This window comes from Orbicella franksi, chromosome 8 (assembly GCF_964199315.1).
Source record: "Orbicella franksi chromosome 8, jaOrbFran1.1, whole genome shotgun sequence".
Lineage (NCBI taxonomy): Eukaryota > Metazoa > Cnidaria > Anthozoa > Scleractinia > Merulinidae > Orbicella > Orbicella franksi.
This window is the reverse complement of record NC_138152.1, coordinates 18,039,710-18,066,971: the sequence shown is the minus strand read 5'-3', so window position 1 is coordinate 18,066,971 and position 27,262 is coordinate 18,039,710. Positions and strand designations below refer to the sequence as shown.

Sequence of the window (27,262 nt, the reverse complement as noted above, 5' to 3'; positions counted from 1 at the left end):
TTGTTGAATCCAAATCATTTCTTAGTTTTCAGACGGGCAAAAAATACACCATTCATTCCAGGCTTTCTTGTGATTCAAAAAATGTAATTTATTTGGCTTCTTGCAAGAAATGTCGCTTGCAATACGTGGGATCCACCACTACCGATTTTAGAATTAGGTTTCGTAATCATAAGTCTACTATGCTCACAAACAAAACAACTTGTGAAGTAGCAATACATTTCAACAAAATCCCACACACTCTAGATGACTTTTCGTTCCAATGTATTGATCAGGTACAGACCCAAAACAACTCTGAGGAGATCGATAGGCTTCTAATTACAAAAGAGGCTTATTGGAGTGCTCAGCTGTTCTCTTTGGCACCCCATGGCTTAAATAAAAGAAAGGAATTTCATTCGAAAAATAGAATTTGTTATAATTAATTAAATCCTCTCCTATATTGTACGTTATTGATTGATCGTTCAAAGGCCCTTTTCTTGGATTTTGTCAGCCTTTTAGGTGTTGATTGGACTCAAATGCCCTGTCAGGGGATCTTATTATGATTAATATTATTTAAGGGCCCCTCCAGGGATTTTGTTGCTAATTTGCCCTTTCAGGCTTCAAAGGCCTCGTTTTGGGATTTTGTTACAGTTGATGTTTTCAGTTATATGTAGGGGAGGGTTTTACTTTTTCCAATGCTTGCCGCGTTGCCTCTTCGGTTATTTTATTTGTTTAAGCCAGTTTGGTCTTTTAGTTTTTAGCTTTTATCTCTCAGACTCTGCCGATTATTTCCATAATAGTTTGTTTTTGACTTATTCAATATTTTTGCGCTTTGTTGATTTTGTTTTTTGTTCTTTGTTAATTAACACCACTTTTTGCTCTTTCACGTGATTTTGTACTTTTATTAATTGTCACTTGTAATTACGTAATCACTAGCACCTTAATCTTATTTAAAGCTCGTTTTTATTCAAAAGTTGTAATAACTGAAGAAGGTCTCTGACCGAAACGTTTTTTATTAAATTTTTTAATCTTTTTTACGTCAGAAGTTGTCCGTCCTCACAATTTTTTAACTTTCTACGTTCGTTTATGCTGCGAGGTTTGGACTGGGAATCTTTACTGATCCTCCTGACGCTGTGACACCTTTGTTGGCCTGAGAGTTCCGGTAACGATTTTATATATATATATATATATATATATATATATAAACGGTTATAAAATGCCTCAAGCCAACAAAGAATGCCACTGCGTCAGGAGGATCAATGAAGATTCACAGTCCAAGCCTCACCGCAAAACTGAATTTAAAAACGTTTGATAAAGCAAGGACGGACAACTTCTGACGGTAAAAAAAGTTAAAAAGTTAAAAAGTTAAAAACTTAATAGAAAAACGTTTCGGTCTTAGACCTTCATCAGTTACCAGATGAAGGTCTAAGACCGAAACGTTTTTCTATTAAATTTTTAACTTTTTAACTTTTTTTACCGTCAGAAGTTGTCCGTCCTTGCTTTATCAAACGTTTTATATATGTATATATATATATATATATATATATATATATATATATATATATATATATATATATATATATATATGTCTGAATTTATGAAAACCGTGTCAAATTTGGGGCAAAACTTTCGCGCCTGCCTGCCGGCGATAGCCGGCAGGGAGGCCTTTGCGGTGCTTGAAAAGCCTGGGGGGCTTCCGTCAAGGAGGGTGGGGGAAGATAGCCCTGGGACCTGGCTACCCGCTGATACCAAGCGCGGCTGCCAGGAGCTAACCCCAGGGGGGTGGGGTGGGTCACAGAGAGAGGCACATTCCTCAGTTAAAACTGCTCATTTTCTTTGCAGGACAGCCTTGGCCGGCAATGCCCTGCAGTCTTAGGGGCTGGCAGCCAGCCAGCCAGACACAAGCAAGTGGACTTTGATCGTAGACGTTGAAGTCCTATTTGTATTTTTTAAAAAATACTTATCACTAAAGACATGTTTTTGTGTGGGAAGGCACTTTTTCCTGCAACAACTGAGGTTGTAGGTGTTGGATCTAGGTTTTAGAATACAATGCCCTTTCTTTTTCTCTTTAGTTCTATAGGAAATGTATTGCTTATTTATTGCTTACTCTTAGATGTCTTGAGTCTTAGATAAAGAGGAAGATTTTGACGTTTGCATTTTTCCGCGAATAATTTAATGTTGGATCCTACGTAATTAACTCGGTAGACAATCATACAATGATCAACTAAGGCGGCTTATATTAAGGAATCTCTTATTCTGAGTTAAGCTTTCCTCAAATTCATTGGATTGACTTGTTCAATGTAATGTAATTTGGAATTTGTCTGAAAGATTAAAGATTAAAGATTAAATTCGCGCTTGACATTGCCTCTTTATGGATCAATCCTAAGTATATACTAAAAAAATTAGCATTGCACGGTGTCTCGTACTACTCTTTATAACACCGAGGAATAGAAAAATATTTAATAGTTTGAAGCATTTTTCCACAACTTTGCACTGAAGTACATGTACATTCGCTGATCCGTACATAACCAGCCTCCTAACATATGTACATCTTATTTAGTGAGCCCTTTTATTGTGTAGCATCGCTTTATAAATTTAATTCTACCCTTAGAGCTCGAAATAAAAGGGATGAGTACGTTGCAGGTCAAAGGAGATAGAAATATTTCCAAAGAGCGAAAAGTTGGAAAAAACCGTGTTCAAATTAACCGGTGCTAAGCGCCTAAAAGATAATAGGCAAACCCAACGAAATTGATCAGAGTTCGAAATAACGGAGAGAAGTTTCTTTCTTCGAGTTAGCCTAGTAGGGATTAAGTTAAATTTGCAACTTACACTACCCGCGTTGATCAGAAGTTCCAGGTGCAATCTGCCTTGATACTTCACTGAGAGATGGATTTGAGAATGGATGTCACGATGTTTTTTTTTTTTCGCCTTTCGCGACTTCTTCGCGAAGAAATAGTTCAATTCCGCTAAAGTCGTTTGGATTGGTCACATTCCATTGCAGCTCTCCAGCATCTAACGGGGTGGGGGTTTTCCAGCTGCTCGTATATTTTCTTACGATAAAGCGGTGTTTTTGGCAAAGTTTTGAATTGGCGATTATCGGTATCTTTTAGTCACCGTTAGGAAAGGCAGGGAGTTTATCTTTTTTATATAACAAAGGGCTTGTAAGTGGTTTTACTTTTTTTAGGTGGGGCAGTAAAAACTTAGAATTTCAAAAGGTACCACCGTGTGCATTTATATTACAAGCTAACATTTTCCGATAAAATCATTCCTTCATATGTCCCATCTAAATTTCGTTTTTCGGCCTTTTACCTGGTGCCGCGAGTTAACTTTTATGTAATGCGTTAACTTGTACCCGGCCAACAGCATTGTTTTGGCTAGCACGCCTTCAAAACGTTCCGCGACAGTATGTTCTTTTCATCCTTAGTTAGCACGTACACTCTTTTTTAAAAGAATATTGTTTTTAGGCCCAGGCTGAGTATTCTTATCAGTTTTCTGCTTATTCTAGGCTGAAAAAATTCTTGTGAATATTCCTAGATTAGATAAAGGAATACAAAGTCGACTTTGCCGATAAAACTTCAAATTTTAGCTGATCTAATCTTTTCCCCTCTTCCAAGAGAATTCAGCATTAGGTTGATATACTATTCCATTTAAAAATTATCAGTACTGAAGTAAGAAGATAGTATATTTCGGGATGGTATCTTTAACCCCCAGGAAACGTATTTGTGCTTGTAGTATTCACAACGAAATGGCAAGGTGCCTGCCGGTTACACTCTTTCTCTTTAGAATATTGAGGCCGAACTTTGCGAAATTTTAAGAATATTTTAAGCATGAACCCGAGGCTGCGATTTTGAAGCATGGCTCTGTTCTGTCATACACTATAATGTCTATATTCTATAAATATTCACAACAATATTTTCAGCCTACAATCGCCAGAAAGACAAGAACATTCAGCCAGGAAAAAAAAAACAATATCCTTATAAAAAAGGAGTGTAATGTCCCGTGTTTAATGCCCGTTTCATCTATATCTCGGCCAACCTAAAGCCTTCATTTTCCTCCGAAAGGTTTGCTTGTTTATTTCCAACTTAACATTTCTTGCAACTATGAAGTTCAAGAATGGCTTACAAAATCAGTATGCGTGTTTGCACAGGTCGAGCAATCTTTATTTGTTTTTGTTGATGTTTGAATCCCTCGATACGGGGTTTCGCTGTATTTAAAATTGAAAGAGTTTTATATTAGTCAATTGTTTCTTTATCTCATGAGCTCACTTGTTTTGTTTATCTTACCAGCCAAGCTAAGTATCCACTCCGCACTATATGAATTGTAAGAAAGAATCGACGTCTCCGGAAAGAGATCATTCAATTGCATAAACGTGACCCATTGACCTTCCAAGTGTCAACACTCTGATAGGTCCTTATAGACGTCACCCAGAATCAGTACGTGTCTTAGTGAAGCAACTCCCAACAACTTCCAACGTAGATTAAGTAAAACGCTTTACCGCGAAGAATCGTGAACTTTCTTCGTTAAAAATGCAAATCACGTAGTCGAACGAATAAACAGATACATAAACGCACTCTAAAAGCAATGACAATTCACAAACTTAAAAATATGTTCCCAAAAGCACTCGTCTTGCAACTTGATTATCACAAGACTTTGCCCTGTCCAAAGATCTCAGCACAAGATAGCCACTATTCGAGGAAAATAAGAACCAATCTTCTCGGAATATACTGTGCAAATGAAGAAACTATTCACTGCTTCCTCTACGATGACAGTGTTGGTGGAGCAGGACCGAACGAGGTAATATCTTTGTTGAACAATCTACTCGAAAAAATGGAAACAAAATATGGCAGATTTGATCAGCTAACAATCTGGTGTGATAACTCTCCGGGCCAATTTAAAGAATGCTTCTTGTTTTTTTACCTCGATTACCTGGTGAAAAAGGGACAGTTTCTGAGAATAGACCTCAAGTTTCTTTTAGAGGGACATTCCTACTCGATATGCGACAGGCCTTTTGGCTGTATTCAGAAGTTTTTTGACACAGTAGAGAGGGTTGAGTTACCACAAGAATGGGCAACTTTGCTGAAGAACAGTCCTTTAAAAAATATCGAGGTACACTGGGCAACTTTAAACATGATCAAGGACTATAAATCCTGGCTTAGGATGCAGTATATATCCAGGTGTGAGGGTCTAGATAAGGAGAAATTTGAAGTCAGAAGGTTAGCGTGGTTAAATTTTGGTTATGGAGAAGTCGCAGATTTCGAGGGGAAATTGGAACTTGTACACCATCCTGAGACTGTGCTTATACGGTTTAATATTGACACTAAAGAGAAGCCAAGAATGGTTTCGTTCTACAAAAAAAAGCAAATGACGGAATTGAATTCCGATTTACTCGTACCTACAAGACATGAACAGAGGCCTGTAAATAATCAAGTGAAAAAAGACTGTCTAAAGTTAGCGCGAAAATATTTATCTGAACGCGCACAAGCTTTTTATGCCTCACTAGCTTGTGAAGAAGACTCCTCAGATGATGAAAGTTAATAACTTTTATTATACTTTTTCTACCGAGGATGTTCACTTTATCCACAAACTTGAATAAATACACAATACTTTTTTATACATGTATTTGTGCCACTAGAACTGAAGTTACTGGCCATGGGGAAGGGTCTGGCTATTGGAATACAACGCCCACTCTTTGTCATTGTAGTCCCATAGTAGCTCTACTGTTTCTGGGATGTCATGCAGGGCGACAAGAAAAACCCTTGGATTTCTTGAGTTTTTGTTGGCGATGAAGGGCCTTACATTAGCGTTGTTCCTCGAGTGATTCAATGTTGCACCCCACGGTAATTCGCCCCTCACATTGCCTCTATATGGATCAATCCTAAATATAAATACAAAAAAGAGAACATTACACAGTGTTTCGCACTACTCTTTATAAAATGACGAACAGAAAAACATTTCATTGTTTGATGCAGGTTTCAACAACGTAGCACTGAAGTACATGTACATACGTATATCCGTACCTAACAAGCCTCCCAACAGATATGCATCTTATTCAGTGAGCTCTTTTTAGAGTGTAGTATCGCTTTATAAATTTATGTTTACGAGACTTGTGGCTCTTTTGGCGAACACTTAGCACGAAGGGCAAGCAAAGATGCAAATTGCGAGTTAAACGTACCAAGTGCTAGCGTTTTCAAGTGCCACTTGATTCATGGCACTCTAGAACAAGGAAATGTATCGCTTATGTCGGGAAGCGCTGTGAAATGTCACTCGTGCTTCATCAGTTAATGTTGCGTCGTGTTAAAACAAAATCCGCAGAATTTCATCAAGTAGCAGGAACGTATTATCGCAAACTTTGATTCAAATTAATTTCATTTTAAGCAGGAGCGTATAAGAAGGAAAGTTTCTTCAATTTTATATTGAAAATTCGACCATCGCACTGAGATATGATACTGCGAACTAACATAGCAGTGCGTGATGAAGTAGAAACAGTTTATGGTATCTGACTAACTTTCCTGACGAATCACTGTAACACGGTCTACGCATGAAGAGCCCACCCATATGGCAGCAACATAGATTTAAGCTAGAACGAAGAATTGTGTCTCATATTTTGAGTACTTTTTTAACGAATTTCCGTCTTTTATTTCGTAAAAAGATCTCATTCCTACCAACTTCTTATAACGCTTTTTTCTCCCGGAAAGTAACGATCCCTCGAAAGTAACCACAGCCCGAAAGTAAGAAGCTCCGAAGACTGCTAATTCCGAAAGTAACGTCGATCGTTACTTTCGGAAGTTTACGGTATCATACTAAATACTACAATGCTTCGTAAAAGATTTATGCAACGTTTTCTTTCCTTAAACGATGACTTCGCACCGTTTTACGCGCACGGTTAAGGGCTACAAAAATCCGTTTAATTGTTCTCCCACAATACAAATTGAACAATGTGAGATGTCTGAACTTCTTTTACGCGTTACTCGTACAACTGCTTCTAATGAGTACAGCTGGACAACAATAAGAACACCTAGAAATGAGAACGTGATTGGTGAGCAAAAACGGAAAAACAACTCCTTATTAGCTTGCATCTTGAGTCCTCATTTACAGTGTGTCATGTAAATGCTGTACGTAGACTTTGAAATTGCTTTTGTATCCTAAGCTCTGTCACCAATCTTGTAGTTTTCTGTTCAAAGTGGTCTATTTAAGAGCTAACCTACTATATATCTTATTATCTTGATTATAAAAAAAGCGTCTCTGTTTATCCCACGGAGTCGCCACTGAATAAATTGATATGTTCAAATTTCATTTCATTTCATTTCTAAACCAAACTGCGTTAATTTTCCAATTTGCCCCTGAATTTTCAATATAGTATACATAGCAAATTATAAAACAAATCTCAAAACACGCTTATGTACACACTTATAATAGCACTCACGCAATCTGGCGACCCGCACTCTCGAAAACCATGAGGGCGCAAACTTTCCCTTCCTCTCGGTAGATCTCCTCACGCCTCTTAGCTTCTTCCAAAGTCAGCACTTCTCCTTCATATTCACATAGGACCTCGCACTTTTTAATGTCCCGCGAGGCGAAGGCGCATTTTCCCGCTTTTCTTACCGGGTCACTCGGCACATCGTGGAGCTTTAGAAATAAACATAATGTTCAGCATTCCGGCGACAGGTTAAATGTCCAGAAAGATAACACGAGATAGCTGATATTATGCATAACTGCTTACCTCAATTGGTGGAGCAGGTTTGGGGTTGAGGGACATATAATGCTGAACTCTCTCAGCCATTATACGCCCCCCAAATTCAACGGCTGGCTCTCTCTTTGGACGCTGTAGGGCTATCCCCGTATACCCTCGAATGTTTCCACCAGCTTGGGTAGTTGATGCTATTGGCCATAGCCTCTGTTGGCCATATACAAGAACCGCTTTCTTAAATTGCTGATAAACACAAGGTAAAAAACACACAATGTTTAAATGCTGATAATGGTTCGCTCAATTTACATACATTTTTTCTCGATTACTATCATTCTTAACGACTTAGGAAACTGAGTTAAAATCGGGCCTACAATTACACAGGGCGGACATATATCTTAAACTGTTGAACTACTTGTACAAAGAACGAAGTAGGTAATCCGTAAAGATCAGCTACAGTTGGACTCTGCTATTTCGAACTCTCTGATGAAAAGAAACCCCCATCGTTTAGCTTATCTCTAGTTTAAAAGTCATAGCTCCTAGTATCAATAATATGTAAATAATAACCAGTCAAAAATAGTTCGTAACGCTTGTAATAAACATTTTCGTAAATCTTTCTCTAAGTAGTTGGATAGTAAGCTTATTGTATATTAATGGTATAATTAACAATTAGACCCGTAGCCCGCAAGGGCTACGGGTCAATAGCCCATGAGGCGAAGCCGAATGGGCTATTGACCCGTGGCCCTTGAGGGCGAAGGGTCTAATTGTTTTAGTATCACCCAACTAGTCGGACAGAAAAGGCAATAATAAAGTTAGCAAATGCAAGTTGAAGAAATATTTGTTTGGGAAAGAAAGAAAGAAAGCGTCATGCTCGATTGCGCCAATTTCGCTACTCGAGGACTATTACTAATAGTCCTCTACTAGCGTAGCCAATTAAAATGAAGGATTTGCATTAGTCCACTAGTTGGGTGATACTAATATAAAATAGATCGATGTGCGGGTTCATGCTGTTATTATATTTAAGTTTCTAACTCAATTATTTTTAATTATAAAGTGTAGATGAAAGACAACTCATTTGACTTTTTGAAGCGCTTAATTTGCGTTAGCTAACCATCTGCAATAGCAGCTCGTTTTGTGTGCGATATCGCAGCGTGTTCAAATGGAGAGAGGATTATTATTGGAGCATGTACACACAACTTATAAACAAGAAAAGGTGATATCATGGTGAAATGAAGACCGAATCGTACCGAAGATAGTTACAACTTTAGGCTCGACAAATATAAGGCCACCATAAATCGTCTGTGTAAACGGGCTTTAAATGAGCCTAAAGTTGAGGAGGTAATTGATAATTGGTAATTCTTTATTTATCGTGACAACTCCGCTTAGCTAAAAAGCTACTTTGCAGGAAGAACATTAAGGTAAAAGATTAAAGTACGATCACATTAGTTTCTCAACGGTGATCTGATATATGTTTCAATGTTGACATAGTTTTCAATTGTATCATTGCAGTTGGAAATAAAAGGGATTGGTACGTCGCAGGTCATGGGACACAAAAATCAATTCCAAAGAGCGGAAAGTTTGAAATAACCGAGTTCGAATTAACCGTTGCTAAATGCCTAAAATAACACCGGGGCACACCCAAGGGAAACAGATTAGAGTTCGAAAAAACGGGGATTACAGTTTTTTTTTCGGGTTAGCCTAGTAGGGATTAAGTTAAATTTGTAGGGTCCAACGGTAGTCACAATAGTTTAATGTAATCGGGTTCCAAGAATTTTAATACTTACCCTGTAAAAACTTCCCTTTTTCATGAGATACTGAGTTTGCCCGAGCGTACTGTCCTCTTCTGTCCACAATGAGACGACCCTGCAATATTCCTTAAAAATTTCTTCAGAAGAAACAAAACTTGTCTCTTCTGCCAAAGCAACAGATTTAAGGATAAACTCTTGTAAAAACGGACATTTTGCTGCTCGTTTGTGCTTAAGCATAACTCTTCTAACATTCGCAAATTTGGGCGGCATCTTTGCAGTGCTCCTACAGGTGTTTGTGAGCTGACGATCAAAGCGTTTTATTTATAGGTACTGAGATTTACCCATAAAAATCGTAGGAAACAACTGGTGCTGGCTGATTAGCCAATCAGAAACGCGAATCAGAAATTTCACTAGTGAAGAAAAATCAGCAACTGAACCGGAGCAATGAATTTTCACTAGTGATACTAGTAAAGATGCATACATGCCGTTGGTCTATCGTAGAGTGTTGTTTAGCGCAGAAAACAATAATTGCTATTTACAAAACTAAAAAACAAATCAAATTGCTGGAAAGCTACTCGAGGAAAACGATTTAATGCTTCGAGGACGGTAGAAGATTTCTGTATGGGATGAGGCCGGGGTGGGGGTAGCGGAGGGGGGTTGTTTGCGCAACCTTGGCCAAAGTGGACGAAGCAATCAAAATGTACTTATTGATTGTCTGAGGCGTTTATTTAGGATAGTAGCAACTTTATGGACCTATGAAACATTCAGTGAAAACATTGACCTGTAAGCTTTCTTTTTTTTTTTTTAATTTATTTTCCTGTTCGGTGTTTACCATACAAAGTAACATCGGAACTCGTGCAAAAAAGAATTCAAAGGCGACGCGTCAGGAGACATATCTAGCAAAACCCGTGAGAGCGCTCTCCGCTATTGTCACCTTCTAAAAGCAACTCAATTGGATCATTTCTAATTTTGAATTTCTTGTTCAGCTTTGATGGAACCACCGACGTTTTCAAGTCGTTTTGTTTACTTTTTAATCTTGAAATATCCAAGTACCGATGAAATAAACAAATTACCAACGCAGCTGTTTCTAAATTGCTGTGAAGTTGCACACGGAAAGTCTCTATAAACATAAAAAGGAGAGCATTTATTATTGGAATGTTAGTTACAATTCTTAAGTTTGATTCCTGTAAACTGGAGGTATATTTCGTGACAAGGTCAATCAGTTGCCACCGCCTCGTATTTCGTTGACGGTCCGTCAGGATTTTTCAGCTAAATTAATCTTATCAGGCTTCATCATAATTCGAACTCCGTCAGCAAATAAACGTGTCTACACACTTAGCCTAGTAAGTGTATAACAGCGAGGGTACTTGTAAAACAGCGAAGTACATGCGTATAGATAATTTGTCTGTGTAAATATTCCGCGAGGTTGAAGATATTAAGACCCGGTAAAGGTACCGACTTAGTGTGTCAGTCGAATGAGGGTCCTGTTAAATTTCTCAACTTCAGAAAGATTATATCTATATTTAACACATTTCGGGATTTGGGTTTGAAGTTGAATGCATCAGTCTCTAATGATCAGGCTACAATAAATCAAAAACAGGAACAAGAAGTCCATTTCAATATAATTTTTATTTATTAAATGGCCTGTTGAACTTTTGTAGCGAGAATAGTTACATCGTATTTTAAGGAAGCGAATCTAGCCTCGCTTTCTCTTAAGTGAGACTGGCGTTGAGTTCTCAGCCGACAAATTTCATCTTCGGACCTGTGCCGCCCAGTTTTCCTCAATTGTTCCCTCAATTTATTGGAATTATTGTCGCAAGTTTGACAGGTATCTTGTCTCGCTTTTCTAAAACTAAGCATTTCCTTCAATTCACTGTTAAATATGTTTCTAAATGACGAAAAACTTAAAACTGGACCTTTATTGTTTCTTCTTAAACTGGTTGTCTTTAAATCTGGGTTTTCCTTAAGGAACTCAGACCACATTTGACGCATGGACACTTTTGAGTCAAAATACTTCTTAGCATTAGTTCGTGACTTCCGGTAATGGGATTCGCTTGCCTCGTATGAGCAAATAAAGTTTATCACCATGTTTTTCACGAGGGGCAAAAATTTTCTTGGCGTTCTCTGGCCCCTCTGGTCGGGTTCTACGGAAGGATTATCCAGATGAATTTTTTTCAGCAACACTTGTATCTTGCTTGATGACAATCCATAGCATTTTCTAAATGCGGTCCGACATACCTTTCCCAGTGGTGGTATGGTATAATTTACCCTCCGTTTTCCTCCTACGGTTACTCTTATTTCCATGAGCTTGGAAAAGAGGTAATTCTGTTCATTGTATGACTTTCGATAAACCGTGTTTCTTTGACCTCGTATAATAATTCTTGTTTGGAATGCACCTCTCCTCAAAAGGCAACCACTGTGACAGCAGGTCAAAAGTAGCCGATTTATATCTCTGAAAGCAGCATTTTTCGTCTCAATATCGTTCGCCTATCCTTTGCCACGTAAGTCTTCTGGAGCTTGTGGCTGGTAACCAATTTCCTCCTTCCCTTTTCGACTGAACTCGCGATTGGATCACCATGGACAAAATACTGCCACAGCCTTGCGGAATCGAATTTGTATACAAGGTTGTTTAGGTCTTTTCCATCGCCATGGAGAGCGCCTGTTAGAATCGAGGGATTGTTGGAAGTCGTCATATTGTGAACGCAGTTTTGGCGAGCTTTCTGAAACGTAAAAAGCCGGCGTTTTTATTCTATGGCCTGACGTGACCGAACGAATGTACGAGCATTGTCCAGTTTGTTTACAAGCCTGACACGTCGACTGACTGTCAAAAATTGCGAAATAGAACAGTCTGGAATCAGCCGTCAGCGAACACGCCCACCTATTTAACTCAGGCGAACACGTCCCTTATTTTCATCGCAAATATTCTGGAAAATATTACTTCCTTAAATTAAACCAAATCCATGTTTTGAAAAACAAATCTCCAACGAACTCGAAGGCAGAGGTATAATAATTAAACATTATACGAGGCTTGAATTACTTTCGCAGCCTCTGGGGTGGACCACAGCCTGCTGTGAATATTTTTTTTCTTCTAACCACCAACGGTTTCTTCAATTCTGTCGCCGATTTGCAGGAGATAAGTTTGAAATACACTACAAAGTGGTACACCGCATTAATTATTAAATACTTCCCTCAACGGACATTTAATAAAGTTCTTTATTATATGGATGAACATGAACTAGTCCGCAATGAAAAACAAAAACTTCGTGAGCAGTCGATCTGCAGTCCATATTTTGTAATATGGACCGCTGAGAAGGACCGCCCACGAACCAATTACGGCAAATTGCGTTTTCAATTCATTCCGCAAAATAAAGAGTTCTTTTTAAGAAGAAATCTTGTTACCTTCATACCACAAAAGCGACGCGAGAAACGTAAATAAATGTTTACCTTTCACGCGCTCGTTACCGGGAATGCATACTCGGAGACGCATACTTGGAGAGGCGCATCAATTTATCAGTCCGATATTACATAGAAGCAAATCAGATAAAGTAGACTGTTCAACAGCCTCTCTATTTACGCACGCGAAAGAAAACGCGAGCGCGAAATAAAAAGCGAGATCCCTTTGTTCAAGTCGATTTTATGCGCGAGTTCGACGATAGGCTCGATTACCAGCCGCTGTTCGGGAAAGGAGCCTAGTTCGACGATCGAATAAAAAAACGTGAAAATAGAGGGCCGTGAACAGTCTAAGATAAATAGAAAACTTTTATATAGCAGTCTTATACACCGAAATCCAAAGTGCTTAACACCCAAGAAATTTATCAAAACCATCTCCATAGAGATAAACTATTTTGAGTGTTGTTTCTGACTATAGTTTGCCTGTGACTTTTCGCTCATACGCGGGAAAGACCGCGCGCAGGACTGGAAATTGGCGAACATGATAACTTCTGATTGTAAGCTCGTGGCGGTCAAATTAAATCGTGCTATGAAATGATATTTTTCGATGGTTTCACAAAGGTAACCATCTGAACGACGGCCATAACTCCATTCTATAAAGCTACACGGAATAGACTGACTTCAGGCGTGGATTATAAGCTCCCGTTTTAGCTCACTACAGCTGATTTATGTGAGTTTCAATCCTTCGTCAGCTAAGAATGAACAGAATGAAGTCGTGAAATATTGGCCAAGCTTATTTTGGCCCGTCTATTTTCTACACGTTTATGACTAGAAGTAAATCGATGAATGTATACCCTCTTGATTTAAAAGACCCTTTAAGCAATCTCCCGTTCGTTTTGCTATTGAGTGACCCGGCCTAGTAATTGGGCAACTATAATAAGCTAAGTTTAAATTTAAGCTTAAATACGGGTTATTCAACGATCACGGACGTTACATTTGCACGAATATGGCAAGAGAGAAAGCATTAAAAAAGATACAAAAAAAATCATTCCCTCTGACTTAAATTCTTTATGACAGATAGAGAAGAGTTGCATGTTTAGTTGAGAACCCGTCAAATTGACTCTTTTCCAAAAAAAAAAATATATTGAAGCTTAAATAAATGGAGCTTTCACGGACGTTTAACAGCTGAGTCAACCAAGTTCTCAAGTGCAAATCTTAAACCGTAATTTCCTGTGAATTGTGAAAACATAAAAACCATTGATATTGTTTGTTTAGGTACAAGGTAACACTTAAATTATGTACTGATAAATATTTCTTTCAATTAGTGCTTTTTATTTGATAATAAAACATTGTCATGGACATCACATTCCAGATCATGGACTTAATACAGTGTTTCAAAAAGAAAATGGAATTAATGATGTTGAAAATATAATTTCCCTGTTCCTTCTTGACTTTTCCCACATTTATTAGAAAACTGGCCAAATGAAGCAAATATCAATCGGTTCAAGCAGCTTGTAAAGACATACAGTGTTATGTTTAGCTTTATATTGATATCTGGTTAGCTATTTTATTTGAAATTGTACCATGTTTTGTACTTTTTAGCAATCATTGCGTGGTACATCTACGTCTTTAAAGATTAATTTTAGTTTCATTTTTATGATGTAAACCATACTTAAAAATTTCATGGAAAACTGCACTATTAAATTTTTTTAATATTAGGGCCTGTTTACAAGGAGAGAGGGTTACCTTAGAAGGCGGGTTACCCTAGCACTCACACATTTCCTTTTTTTTTCTTCATGTTTACAAGGCAGCTAGGGTAAACCCAGTAGGTGGGTTACCCTATCTACGTGCTAGGGTTACCCTGGCAGGCGGGTTAATTTTTTCCCTCTGTAAACACTCCAGGTAGGGTTAACCCGCCTACCCCGATTAACTTTCTAATTGTTTCCAGACCCTTTGAATATAACCGTCCATTAAGTTCTCCCCGGTTGTAGGGTTACCCAACCTGTAAAATTTTGCTTGTAAACCCGGGCTATCTTTTGCCTTGCAGTTAGGTTTAACCCACTCGCTAGGGTAACTCTCCCTCCTTGTAAACAGGCCCTTATTATTATTATTATTATTATTGTTATTATTATTACTATTATTATTATTATTATTAGAAAAGGTTTTTCTAAAAAACTGCATTGTTTCAAGCTCTTTTTGAACATAGCTAATTTGATCTAGAATGGATAATAAGTTACTAGGTCTTTTGTTGAGAGTATGTTTGCATGGTTTCAGACTAATAACCTTTGTTCAGTTCCAAATTCTTAAACTTAAGAGACAACACAAGTCTTATATTCAATGACATTAAATTTTAATCACAGAGCTATAATGACCATTTGTTCTGTTCACTTCAAAAGAGGAAAAAAAACTTACGCTAATTACTGTGATGATCAATCATGTCTTCATACTTTGACATTTTGTTGACTATTACATGTATATTATCGTGTTGTTGCTATTATTATTATTCTACTTATTATTATTATTATTATTAATTCAACGGTAATTGCTCGAGTTCTAAGTCCTAATTTTTTGTTGAACAAAAAACTAACTTTTAGAACCAAGCTTTTTGGGCAATTATTACGAAGCCTCTTGCATTTACTGTTGTTCATGATATATCACATCCATGAATGTAACATTCATGACAAATTTAACGGCAAGTTTTTTGAGTGACCTTTTGGAACTGATAAGTTTTGTTGCCACAGATGTATGTTACTTGGTCAAGTAATAAAAAAAAAACATCTAGTATGTTATTTTTATATCGGGCTTAGATACAAGCCATGAGAAAAAACAAATTGCTCTAAATTACAGGGAATACTTTACTTGACATCCATGACAAAATTTTTGGCAGTTACACATTTCTTTAAGAATAGGTAAGATGAAAATACTTTGGTTCTAACCTGGACATTTAATATTACATTTAATGTGTACTAAACTCAGTTGTTTGACTTATGGTTAAAAGATTATTGCATCCATAATGCCAAAATACAAGGAGTCTATTAGTAGTCCCTTAGTTTGGGGAGGGCCCCCCCCCCAACCCCTCAGTAATGCATGATGATTTTTAAAACAGCAGTCCTTGTGCATTTTGGCTGTGGACTTAAAATCCTAGAATAAGGTATTTTTAAAATGGTCCTTTCCTTTATTCTCATGTGGAATGGGCCATACATACAAGAAACTTTAATAGAAGCAGCAAAAAGAAACAAAATAAACTTGAGTGTAAAAGAAAACTGAGACACACCCCTTCTTTGTATTTCAAGTTCAAAACACACAAAATTTGTTAATTTTATAATGATAACATTAATTTCCAGCTAAGAAAATACATTGTGTTGCACTGTCCACCTGTTCATTAAAACTGCTCATTTTCTTTGCAGGACAGCCTTGGCCGGCAATGCCCTGCAGTCTTAGGGGCTGGCAGCCAGCCAGCCAGACACAAGCAAGGTGGGTGAGTAGGCTGTGTGTTGACAGAGTGCCTGTGGTTGATCGAGTGAAAAAGCCTGGGTATTTTCTTGGAAAAGTGTCAGGGTGGTTGTGTTGAAATTAGCACGGTTTTCATAAATCCAGACATATATATATATATAAATATATATAAATACTGTCTGATGAGTGCGTAAGCACGAAACTCGGAGTAACAGCAAATCTTGCCTCTTCGTTATTACTCATATACTCAGCTCTACACTATATGTGTATTGAGCACTATTTTAATGGGATCTGCTACTTCCTCATATGGTTATATATATATATATATATATATATATATATATATATATATATGTATATATACACATATATATATAAATAGATAGATAGATATAGGTTGAAAAAACAGAAGAAGATGGGAACTTTTCTCGTAAGAGGTCTTTAATTCAAGTGGACGTTTCGCCCATTCGGGCTTCTTCAACACTAAGAATACCAATACTCGAAATAAAATTTACAAAAAGTGAAAAAGCCTTAAATAAGTTACAAAACAATAACTTACAAAGAGAACAAAGAAATAAAAATTTTTTTTTCACATAAGATTACATAAGAATTACGTAATAATAAAAATAGCAAAACGCCCGCTAAAAAGCAAATAAAATCAAATAAAATACAGCAGCAAGATGGTGTTAATTGTAGCGAATCTTATTCCTGGAATTAAACTCGCATCTTTTGTTGAGTCCATGAGGTGTGAGGGTGCACAATTGAGCACACCAAAAGGCCTCTCTTGTGAGCAAACGGTCATCAAGACTATTATTATTGACACTAAGATTACACAGCTGTTCAATAATTCAAAATTCAAAATATGCCAGAGCATGAGGCTCTTTGTTAAAATGAATAGCAACTTCACAAGTACGTTTTTTGGTGATCATAGAAGACTTGTGGTTGCGGAAACGAATTTTAAATTTGTTACTTGTGGAACCAACATATTGCACATTGCATTTCTTGCACATAACCAAGTAGATGACATTTTTAGATTTACAATTAAGAATCTGCGTAATAGGATACGTCCTGCTAGTACTAGTGCTAGTAAAGCAATTAGATTCCTTTAAATAATTGCGACATAGATCACATTTGGCTGTGCATTTAACTAATTCTTAGTTCAGGTGTTCAAAGGCCCTGACCTTGGATCTTGTTAGCTTTGTTAGCACTAGGTATTCTCAGGGGCCCCCATCGGGGAATTTATTACATTATTGTTGTTTAAGGGCCCTGTTTAGGGCGCCTGTTGTGCCTTGCCGCGGCATAGTTTCAAGGGCTTTGTTTGGGGATTTTGGGACCGCCTTTTTTGAACATTGAATATTTTACACGCGGGTCCCTTCACACTTTCGGCTGACTCGACGAATCGCGTTACTTTTTTGATATTAATCTTATTTGTATTATATTCGATTATTTATTCTTATTTGGTTTGTGTCTTTTGAGTTTTGTACCGCATTGTCATAGTATCTCGCTTAGTAATCACCGATTGTTTATCATTGGTTAATTTTTTCATTTTCATGTGTTACCACGCCCTGTTATGTAATCATCTTTGTAATATGATGTCATTTTTTATACTGTAAACTTATTTAAGGTTATTGTAATTTATTATTCACTTGCACTGCAACTGATGAAGGTCTTTGACCGAAACGTTTATTTTTATTAAATTTTTAAACTTTTTTTTAGATTTCTTAGATTTTTTACTGTATATATATATTTTTTTCGCTCGAAGTTGTCCGTCCTCGTTTTCCACAATTGCCTACAAATTTCATTACTCGAGGTTTGGACTACGAATCCTTTTGGATCCTTCTGGCGCGTGGCATCCCTGTTGGCTCGAAGCATCTTAACTTTTTATATATATATATATAATTATATATGTATAATATATATAATGTATATGTATATGTATGTGTATATATACATATATTTTTTTTCCGCTCATATCTACTTTCATCAGTTGTTAGAATAGTGTGTTAGCAGCAGTAGCAGTATTGGATCTGTTAGTTGTATTATGACTTTTTTTTTGGCCCTATTAGGAATATCGTTGGTTTTTCAGAATTAACTCCTGTGGAAAAATTTGTTATATTCAATTTGTTAGTGTTGTAAGCAATGTTTATTGGTATTGTAATTTGTAATTTGTAAGTAGTGATAGATAGTGATGTAAGTAACTTTAGTTTTTTTGTAAAACTGCACATAAAGTTTAGTATTGCAATAAAAAAAAGGTAAAAAAAAAGAAACCAAGATGGTATCTACATTAATCTGGAGACGTGTCAGATTACTGTAATTTGTTCAGTCAAACATTTTATGGCTTTCTATTTAGTTATCTTACCATTACCGATGTGACATCGTATGTACATCATAAATTCCCAGTTTCTTTCTTGCTGTACATCGCAACCAAAAACATGTGTCAAATTAACCACATCATTACTGTAAACAGTTCCATGAATGATCCTATCTCAGAGACTTTTAGTTCACCAAAAAATAACTCTTGCACGCCTTGCGTGCCTATGTTTACTGTTTACCGGCTGTGCTATTGCCATCACAGCAAAACATTTGCTCTCATAAAGAAGAGTGGGAATCAGTGAGGGCTTTTCATGGTAGTTGCTAAATCAAGCTGTTTTTGTGAATTATGTACAAAACTACACTTGCTATAGTCGAGGATAAGTGTGGCTGACATAGCAAGACATAGACATTTGAAATTATTTTAAAAAAGTCTGTACCTGGCTAAATTGGCCCACAACACTGAAAATTATCGACGAGCACCCTCCTTTTTATGTGGGATTTCCCTCCCCCCCCGGGACAGTTCACTTCCGCAGCTAGGTGGAGAGAGGGATTGAGAAAGTGCCTTCTAAAAAACACTCACTCAACCCTAAAGTTCTTTTACAAAGAGGAGTCAAGGGTGCCAGCTGAACAGGCCACTACATGGAGTACTAGACTTGAACGGATTACAAAACGTTTTATTTTCTTGGTCACTGCAAGGGGTGTGGTCAATGTCATGAAAGCCGGACTCGATCAATGCCTTGAATCAAACCAGCAAAAAATTTTATCTATAGTTTCCCTAGAGCTGTATGCATCAAACCCCAAGAATAACAGACTAATTTTGAAGAGCATAATAATTTTGGATTCAACATAATAATAACTGCCATTAATCATTCTTCTTTTCAAACAGCATCTTTGAACATTTGACCGTCTTAAATCAATTAGTAATTTCTTCGATTTACTGCAGCTAGATATTGTCATTATGCAGTACATTATGAGATCAAAGAAAAACATAGCTTGTACAGTTGCAAGGGAGCACTTTGCACTTTATTAAAAGATACGATCCCTCAATTACTTCTGAGCGATATTGGAAACATCCCATAATCGGAAACGTGGAAGCAAGTGACTATTGCAAGGAGAATATTTTAACAATAATTTGAAAGACATAAACAAGCTTGTTGAAATCGAATGGTAAATATTTTACCTATTTTCATCACTCACAGGTCATGCATCATCACCACGATTTATTAAAAAAAGAAAAGAAAACGCTTCAAATCAAGGGAAAAGACGTTTGTTTTAAGTGGCTAACGAAGCCAAAGGATAGTCGCCTAGCGTACACTTTTGTGCAAGTCCATGTCGATCCGTTGAGACATCAAAACACAACGTTTTCTACTCCAAACACTAATTTCTGTGGATAATGTTAATTTTATAAGGCCAAAACATGTTAAAAGTAGGACTTCCACCGAAAGACTGCAAAAGAAGCGATACTTTGAATGCAAAGTGGTTATTTCAGGGTCCCCAAGAGATCTTCACACGATACTATGCCAAGCCAAATGTAGCAATATGCAATATTGCTATATTGCTTCAATTCGATCCTTATTCATTTAATTTAATTTCCATATTCATTCAATTCAATCCTTGTTCATTCAATTCAATTCCTATAGTCATTCAATTCAATTCCTATAGTCATTCTATTCAATCCTTATTCGATTCCTGGACAAATAGAACTCCTATCAACAAAATCAAGTAAATGAAGGAAACTTTCCATGTTAGTCAACTCCTCTGGTACATCTTCCACAAACTCTTTGACATTCCTGTTTGATGTTAAGATCTTCCAAGTGAAATCAGTGTTAACTATGATGGTCTTTTCTGGAACATTGTTGACTCTGGTAAAGGTGCATAACATGAGGAAAAGTTCAGAGTGCTTGATTAAATTTCAAATGTTTTTAAAGGCATTATTTTCTGTTACGGTATCGCTTGACCGCCAGAAAGATATACTACGAAACTCTTCTACGAACCCAACTTATTTATTTAACAATACGTAATATAATCCTAGCTACAAAGGAGCGATTTCTGAACAATGAAATCTACTACCAAACTAAGTTAAGCCTACTGCTAAACTTCAGTCACCACCGACACGAACCCACAATGAGTCTCGATGTCTCCAAAGAAATCTCGTTACGGTCCACTTGACCTTGAACAAAGTTCCTCAATGGCTTTTACAATAACAATAGCACTCTATAGCTTTTCCACTCGGTTTCTGCCGAGAACAACAACGGGACTGTAGCTTCTCCACTCGGTCTCTGCCGAGAACTACTAACGTGGATTCTATAGCTTCTTTTCTCGGTCTCTGCCGAGAACTACTAACGGGGCCGTATTACGTACCTGACTCTTTATATACATTTAACTAATATCCTAGAGCATCCTAAGAGCTTCTATTTATGTAGCATTACATTATAATTACATCATGCGGTAGAATGTTCTAAAATGTCCCATAGCGTGACAATAGAAGATTCTGGCATAAACATTGCGTGACTTGACATTCCAGAAGTTTCCAGAAACTTAAATATTCACTGAAGAATACAAAAGCAAAAACCGACACAACGTAGGATGATTTTTTGAAGGTGTACTATATTTCGGCTGGCCAAACCAGCCTTCTTCAAGTAATATTCACGTCTGCTCTTCATAACATTTCGGACAAAACGGAGGACAATTGAGTGTATATTAATTATAAAGGGAAGACTGGTGTAGAACAACAGGTGGAAGGCGACGAAGTGGAAACTGGTATTCAATGGGTAGGCGACATGAAGGTAAAACTGGTGAGTTTTGGGTTCGACTGTTGCCAGCAGGTTGACTGTTAACGTACTTCCAATGAGAGTATTTTCTTCTCCTTCCTATTTTCCCCATTTCAACTAAAAATCTAAACAGTGTACAATAGCCCAATTTCGATATGTTAAAATTCAGTCTAAAACAATAGACCTCAGCTCGAGGCTCCGGGGAATAAACCCCACAAACTCTGTAGTTATTCCCCGGAGCCTCGTGCTGACGTCTATTGTTTTAGGCTGAATTTTAATGTATCGAAATTGGTCTATTTTAACTTTTATAAACACAGACAAGACTATCAAGCTAATCCTAGACTTAAGGATCTGTAACAAGAGTGACATAAGATAAAGAGAATACAAAGGAGTGAACACATTGGAGCCAAGGAAAATAGTAGCAGCAAAGCAAAAAATTTGCACTAAGATTTTGGACATTTATTTTTGAACATGCATTTTAATGCAAATACTACTGTTTGCATTGTTTTCTTGTTGTATTCTTCAATTTACTAAAGCTCATTTTTAATAACTTTATTACTATGTATTAGATTAAAGTGAATCGATACTTTATTAACTAGTTTTTAATATATAGATTTAGGCCAGCCTAAAAGCGTAGCTCCTGGGCCGGGTTGTTCAAAGCCCGATTAAGCTAACCCAGAAAAAGGTAGAATGAATGAGTTGCCAGTAATCGGATACCCGTGTTTGCGAAAAGAACTCTGGGATCGTCAGGGGGCAAACATTGCAAGTCGCTAGAAGGAAATGTATGGCGAAAAGTTGTTTCGACGCCCAAAAACATGGTTTTGGACAGAGATCAACGCTTTTTCGCCGTTGTTTTATCGCAAATTGATTTTGGCAATTTTGATACTTGGAAAATGTAAGTTTTTGTTTGAATAACCGTCAAATAAGTGAAAAAATTTACCGATAAACTCCCTGTTGCTTACGTGAGGTTTATTGTGAAATACATTGAAGAGAATATTGAAAATTTCAATACACGCCTGATCTCGAGAGGCTACCCGGAGCAAATGGTAGAAAAGACCCTCCGAGAAGTTAAATATTAAGACAGAAAAGAAGCTCTAAAACAGAAATCGAAAATTGCAGAATGAACTACTACCCTTTGTGTCGGGCTATTTCACTCAACCGTCAATACCAAGCTTTGGAAAGCATAATCACGCACAAATGGCACTTTCAAATACAAATACTTAGAGATATATTCAAGGAGCTACCCTTGATCTGTTATAGAAATGGAAAATCACTGAAATACGTGCTTGTAAAAGCAAAACAAAGGCTTTGAGCAACACAGTAGCCACACAGCATGAGTCGCGCGGACTCATTTGTCATTAAATCAACCCCTGACAGTACAATGATCGCCACCGGGCTTATTTCCAGTATTATTTGTACGACTGAGCTTTCAGATAAGCCAAAAGTAGCCTGTACACAACTTAAAAGGCTTTACTGGGTTATTCCTCCGTCTCGATTTATACCTAATTAATTTTGTAATATTTTCAGACCATTACGCGATGTAAATTTCACAATAAACCTCACGCAAACAACGGAGTTTATCGGTAGATTTTGTCACATATTTCACGGTTATTCAAAGAAAAACTTACATATTCCACATATTAACATTGCCCAAATCCATTTGCGATAAAAACGACGGCGAAAAAGCGTTGATCCCTCTCAAAAATCGTTTTCTTGTACCTCGAAACAACTTTTCGCCATACATTTCCTTTTAGCGACTAGCAATGTTTGCCCCCTGACGATCCCAGAGTTCTTCGCGCAAACACGGGTATCCGATTACTGGCAACTTATTCATTTTGATTTGAGTTTTGTAACTTTGCGGTGAGGTTTCTGTGTATTGTTTGGCCTTCTGTTTTGAGTTTTAATCACCATATACGCAAAACAAAACAGCAAAACACATTTGTATAGAAGAAAAAGTTATAATTCGATTAACTTTTAATCCTGGGTTAGCATAAACTGGCTTCCGAGCAATCCTGCCCTGTTTCCAACAAGCTAACCCAATATGAGCCCGCGATCCAATCGATAACCAGCGCTTGGTCAGCGGTCAACTTCAAGAAAACACGTGACCTCGAGGAGCTGTAAACCTGAGTCCGCGATATGGTCACGTGATACTGGTCAGCGGATACCTTGTATTGACAGGTGTCAATTGATCATAACATGGATGTCCAATGTCAAGGAAGCACACGGTAAACCAAGGCTGCATGTCTCTGTCAACCTATTATTTGGAGTATGGCCGCCATGTTGGGCAACTCCGCCGTCGCCGTCGTCGTCGTCGTCGTCGTCGTCGTCGTCGTCGTCGTCGTCGTGCGTACGCGCCCACGAGCAATACCGCTAGCCATGGTAACCATGAGAAAATCAACACCGCGGTAAAACGCACTGCGCATGAGTACAAGTTTGAGCTTCCGGTAAATTACGCATTTCCGGTTACGTATTAAAACCCAATGTAAACAAGATAAAATCCCGTACCGCGAAGTTTGAAAACAAAAAGTAAGAGTTAGCAAAAGAAAGTAGGGGAAAGGTTTGTCTCATTGAAAAGTTTATTTTTCATTTAAGTTTCAAGCGCTTGCACCCAGGGGTTTGGTGTTTGCACCAACAACAAAATATGAGAGAATTTCGGGCGCGTTCGCGCTCGACGAGAGCAATTTTTTTTTTACGTAGTTCTCCTTGTTGCGTTGGTTTGGTTGTGCGGTTCCTTCGCAGAAAAATGTGGGAAAGCCAACAAAAGCAGGCGTCAATGTGCCGGCAAAAAATATTTTCTGTCTGAAGATTTAACCAGAGCTGCCGAACTCAAGTGGGCTCAACAGTTTGCCGTGTTCACTGGGACGAAATACGGACGAGCAACAACAGATGTTCGGTTCCTAGAGAAAACCATTCGCGAGGCGTTAGGAAACAGCGGATTCCTGCGAGACTTTTTGCAGTCCTGGATGCCATAGGAGCAACATGTCATGGGTACAAGCCGGGTGCAAGGTGGTGCTACAAATGCTGTGCCAGAGTGGACGAAGAAACAAGGTTTACCTCGCATCCTGACTAGAGGCCGCCGGTGTTACGAACTACTGGCAGGTCAGTTAATTAGACATCGGTTAATTACAATTGACACGCAGGTTCGCACTGCCTTGGATTGCTGTAAGGATTTTCGGAATCTTTTTACCAGCAAATTAAATGAAATTAAGGAAAAGGAAAGCATACTCTTTCAAAGATTTTTGTTGAAACAATAAACAAGTTGTTTGTATCAAATTTTGTAAAATTTGCGGCAAAATAGACATGATACCAAAAAAAATTCATTTTAAATTTAATTATATTTCGTGTTAAATGATTACGTATGTATGGTTCTCCACTAAGATGGAAATAAACAGACCTCAGATGACAAACTTCAAAAGGTACCTATAAAATTATCTCACACTACTGATTTTGGAGTGTTTTGCATTTAATGTACCTCACATTTTTATTTTACTCTTCTTGACTACAGTACAGTACGGTCAATTGCTTCACTAAAATTCATTGTTGGGGTGCAGGTAGCAAAAAGCCACCTCAGGTGGTTCATTCTAAAACTGGTATACTTTGGAAAGGAAAAGGTAGCACAGAAGCTGGGAAATATTATTTTGAAAAATTAATTGCCAAACGAATTTAAAGAAAAATAATAATTTTAAAGACAGCAAAACAAGAACTTTATGCCACTTGACAAACTTATTTTTCCTAAGACCAAACCCATAAACTTGTACCAATAGTTTTGTCTAAAATTAATGTCAGTTTGACATATACTTACTGAAATTCAGTAGTACTGCAATGTTGTCTCCACACCGAGGATTCAGTTAGAGGGGTGTCCAGGAACCCTATGGACACCCACTTTATGAAACATTTCACTAAAAATTCACCTACTCCATTTTTCATTAGTGGGGGATATGCTTATTGGACATCCATTTTCAGTATCTGGATACAAACAAACTCATCATTAATATGTTTATTTTTATTTTTTTAAATTTTTATTTAGATCTTGCAATTTACCAATTTTAAGACTACACAACAACTTAAAGCAGCAACACAGCAGTAGCGAAGGCCTCCAAAAAGTTCAGAACCATTTCCAATTGCTGTTCTTAAGACTTAAATGTCTAGAGGAGGCTTGTGGAATAGACCTGCAGTACCCAAAAAGCCAGCAAGCATCCATGGCAGAAATACAAACATCATTTGGGGTAGTAAAAATAAATTGCTATGGTGAAGTTACAGTGGATAAAACAGTTTGTAACAGGATGACAACAGCAATCCATGACTTAACTCAACTATCAGGTTAGTATCACTTACCTGAAATGAAAAGATACAAGACATACAAGATACAAGTATTTTGAAGGATAATTGTTTGACATCATGACAATCCATGACACACTGTAATAACACCATCTGACCAAAACCCATTCAAACAGATTATCAATATTTACATGTATTGCACATGGTCAATTACAATATCGTAAATTTCATCATTCAGTTGAAGTCATAAGCACTAATGAGAAGGATTTTCATTATGGCAATGATTTGGAAGAGTTATCTGAAGAGTCTTTTAGCCAAGAAAAAATGCTGCATCAGACTTGCCACAAACTACTTTTTCACAAGTATTCAAGTCTCATTCTTTTAATGATTTGGAAAACTGATAATTATTTTGGTTTGAATATTGACTAGTGACTTAGTTAACAATCAAAATAACATAATGTTGTTTAGGTGACTGGTAAGGGTAACAGACACCATTTCAAGACTATATTTCTGATACAGGTATTGTACTCGTGCAATCCAATAAGTAAGAGGATGGGTTAAGACCACCACATGACAATGATTGACACAAGCAGAGAATCAAATATTTAAATTTAATAAATAAAATTATTTAAATAATTTAGTTAAATAAGTAAAATAGATACTTACCTTTTCTATTAATTTCAGAAAATTCATTTGACCAGCTGATCAGAAAATTTTTCATATCCTTGCAATATCATTATGAAAGCAGTGATGCTGTGTCACTGTATGATCCTGGACAGATGAAAGAGTTTGCTGACAAAAGTGCACCTGGTCTTTTCAATGTCATTTTGCAGTCTGTTCTTCAGGAAGATCCAAGATTGAGTGAAGAACACCGTGTAGTAGAGGAAAAAAGAACTCTTGTTTTGTTGTACACAATAGCATATTTCAGGCACTTTGCCCTGTTTTATTCTTATTTGTATTTAAAATACAGGCCTCCTTGAAAGACCATACACCTTATTCCAAAATGGCCGCAATTTTAGTATTCTTTTGTTTACTTGCAAATTAGCCCTTGTTGCCTCGTTTAAGGGAAAATATTCTTTTGAATTTCAAGTTTAAGAACAAGGCAACAAGGGCTAATTTGCAAGTAAACAAAAGAATACTAAAATGGCAGCCATACTGGAATAAGGTGTATAAGGCCACTCAGTTTAAAAAGTCTGTTTAATTAATTATAATGTTTCTTAACTAGAACAGCAGACACAGCTTTACCTCAATATAAATTAATGTCAGTTCTGTTATATAATAAAGTAAAATTATGTTTTACCTTTCTTCACATTTAACCCCTTGAAAGGTAAGGACATAAAAGTAGTTCCAGTGAACTAACTTGCAAATTATAATGCCATTCTTTTAATAGATCTCAGAAAACAAATACACTTCAAAGAGAGAAGGGATTATTTATCCGGCAACATGGAGCATCCTGAAATGTTATCAATTCTGGAAGAATTTTAGGTTTCAGCACAAGCCAAAGGGATGTGGATGGTCAAAAAAGCAGGCTCCTCAGGGAGCAGCCAATGTTTGTAAACCTTCAGATTTCAAAATTATGTACTTCAAGTGAGTTTAAGTATGGTAGTTTAAAATCTGAAAGCTATAACTTTAAAATACTGTGAATTAAA

At 37.2% G+C, this 27,262-nt stretch overlaps 2 protein-coding genes across 4 annotated transcripts in view; one reads left to right on the top strand and one right to left on the bottom strand.

The window, feature by feature from the left end:
* LOC145495242 (uncharacterized) overlaps nt 1-26,703 on the top strand; it is an 83,830-nt gene extending 57,127 nt beyond the window's left edge. For 2 of the 3 annotated variants that reach the window (XM_081474841.1, XM_081474840.1), the window contains exons 2-3: nt 22,631-25,655; nt 26,298-26,703. In XM_081474841.1, coding sequence (XP_081330967.1) covers nt 25,535-25,655; nt 26,298-26,593 — 417 coding nt within the window. In that variant the 5' untranslated portion in view covers nt 22,631-25,534 and the 3' untranslated portion in view covers nt 26,594-26,703. Of the gene's footprint in view, nt 1-18,547; nt 25,656-26,297 lie in introns of those variants that run through there. The other variant, XM_081474839.1, reaches the window with a different exon arrangement.
* LOC145495042 (uncharacterized) lies at nt 5,419-10,947 on the bottom strand. Its single transcript, XM_081474620.1, has 4 exons — nt 9,445-10,947; nt 7,697-7,906; nt 7,400-7,602; nt 5,419-5,851 (listed from the first exon to the last, which is right to left on the bottom strand). Exons 1-4 carry the CDS (start codon nt 9,676-9,678, stop codon nt 5,617-5,619), a joined length of 882 nt encoding a protein of 293 aa, XP_081330746.1. The 5' UTR covers nt 9,679-10,947; the 3' UTR covers nt 5,419-5,616.
* Nucleotides 26,704-27,262: the final 559 nt, after the last annotated feature.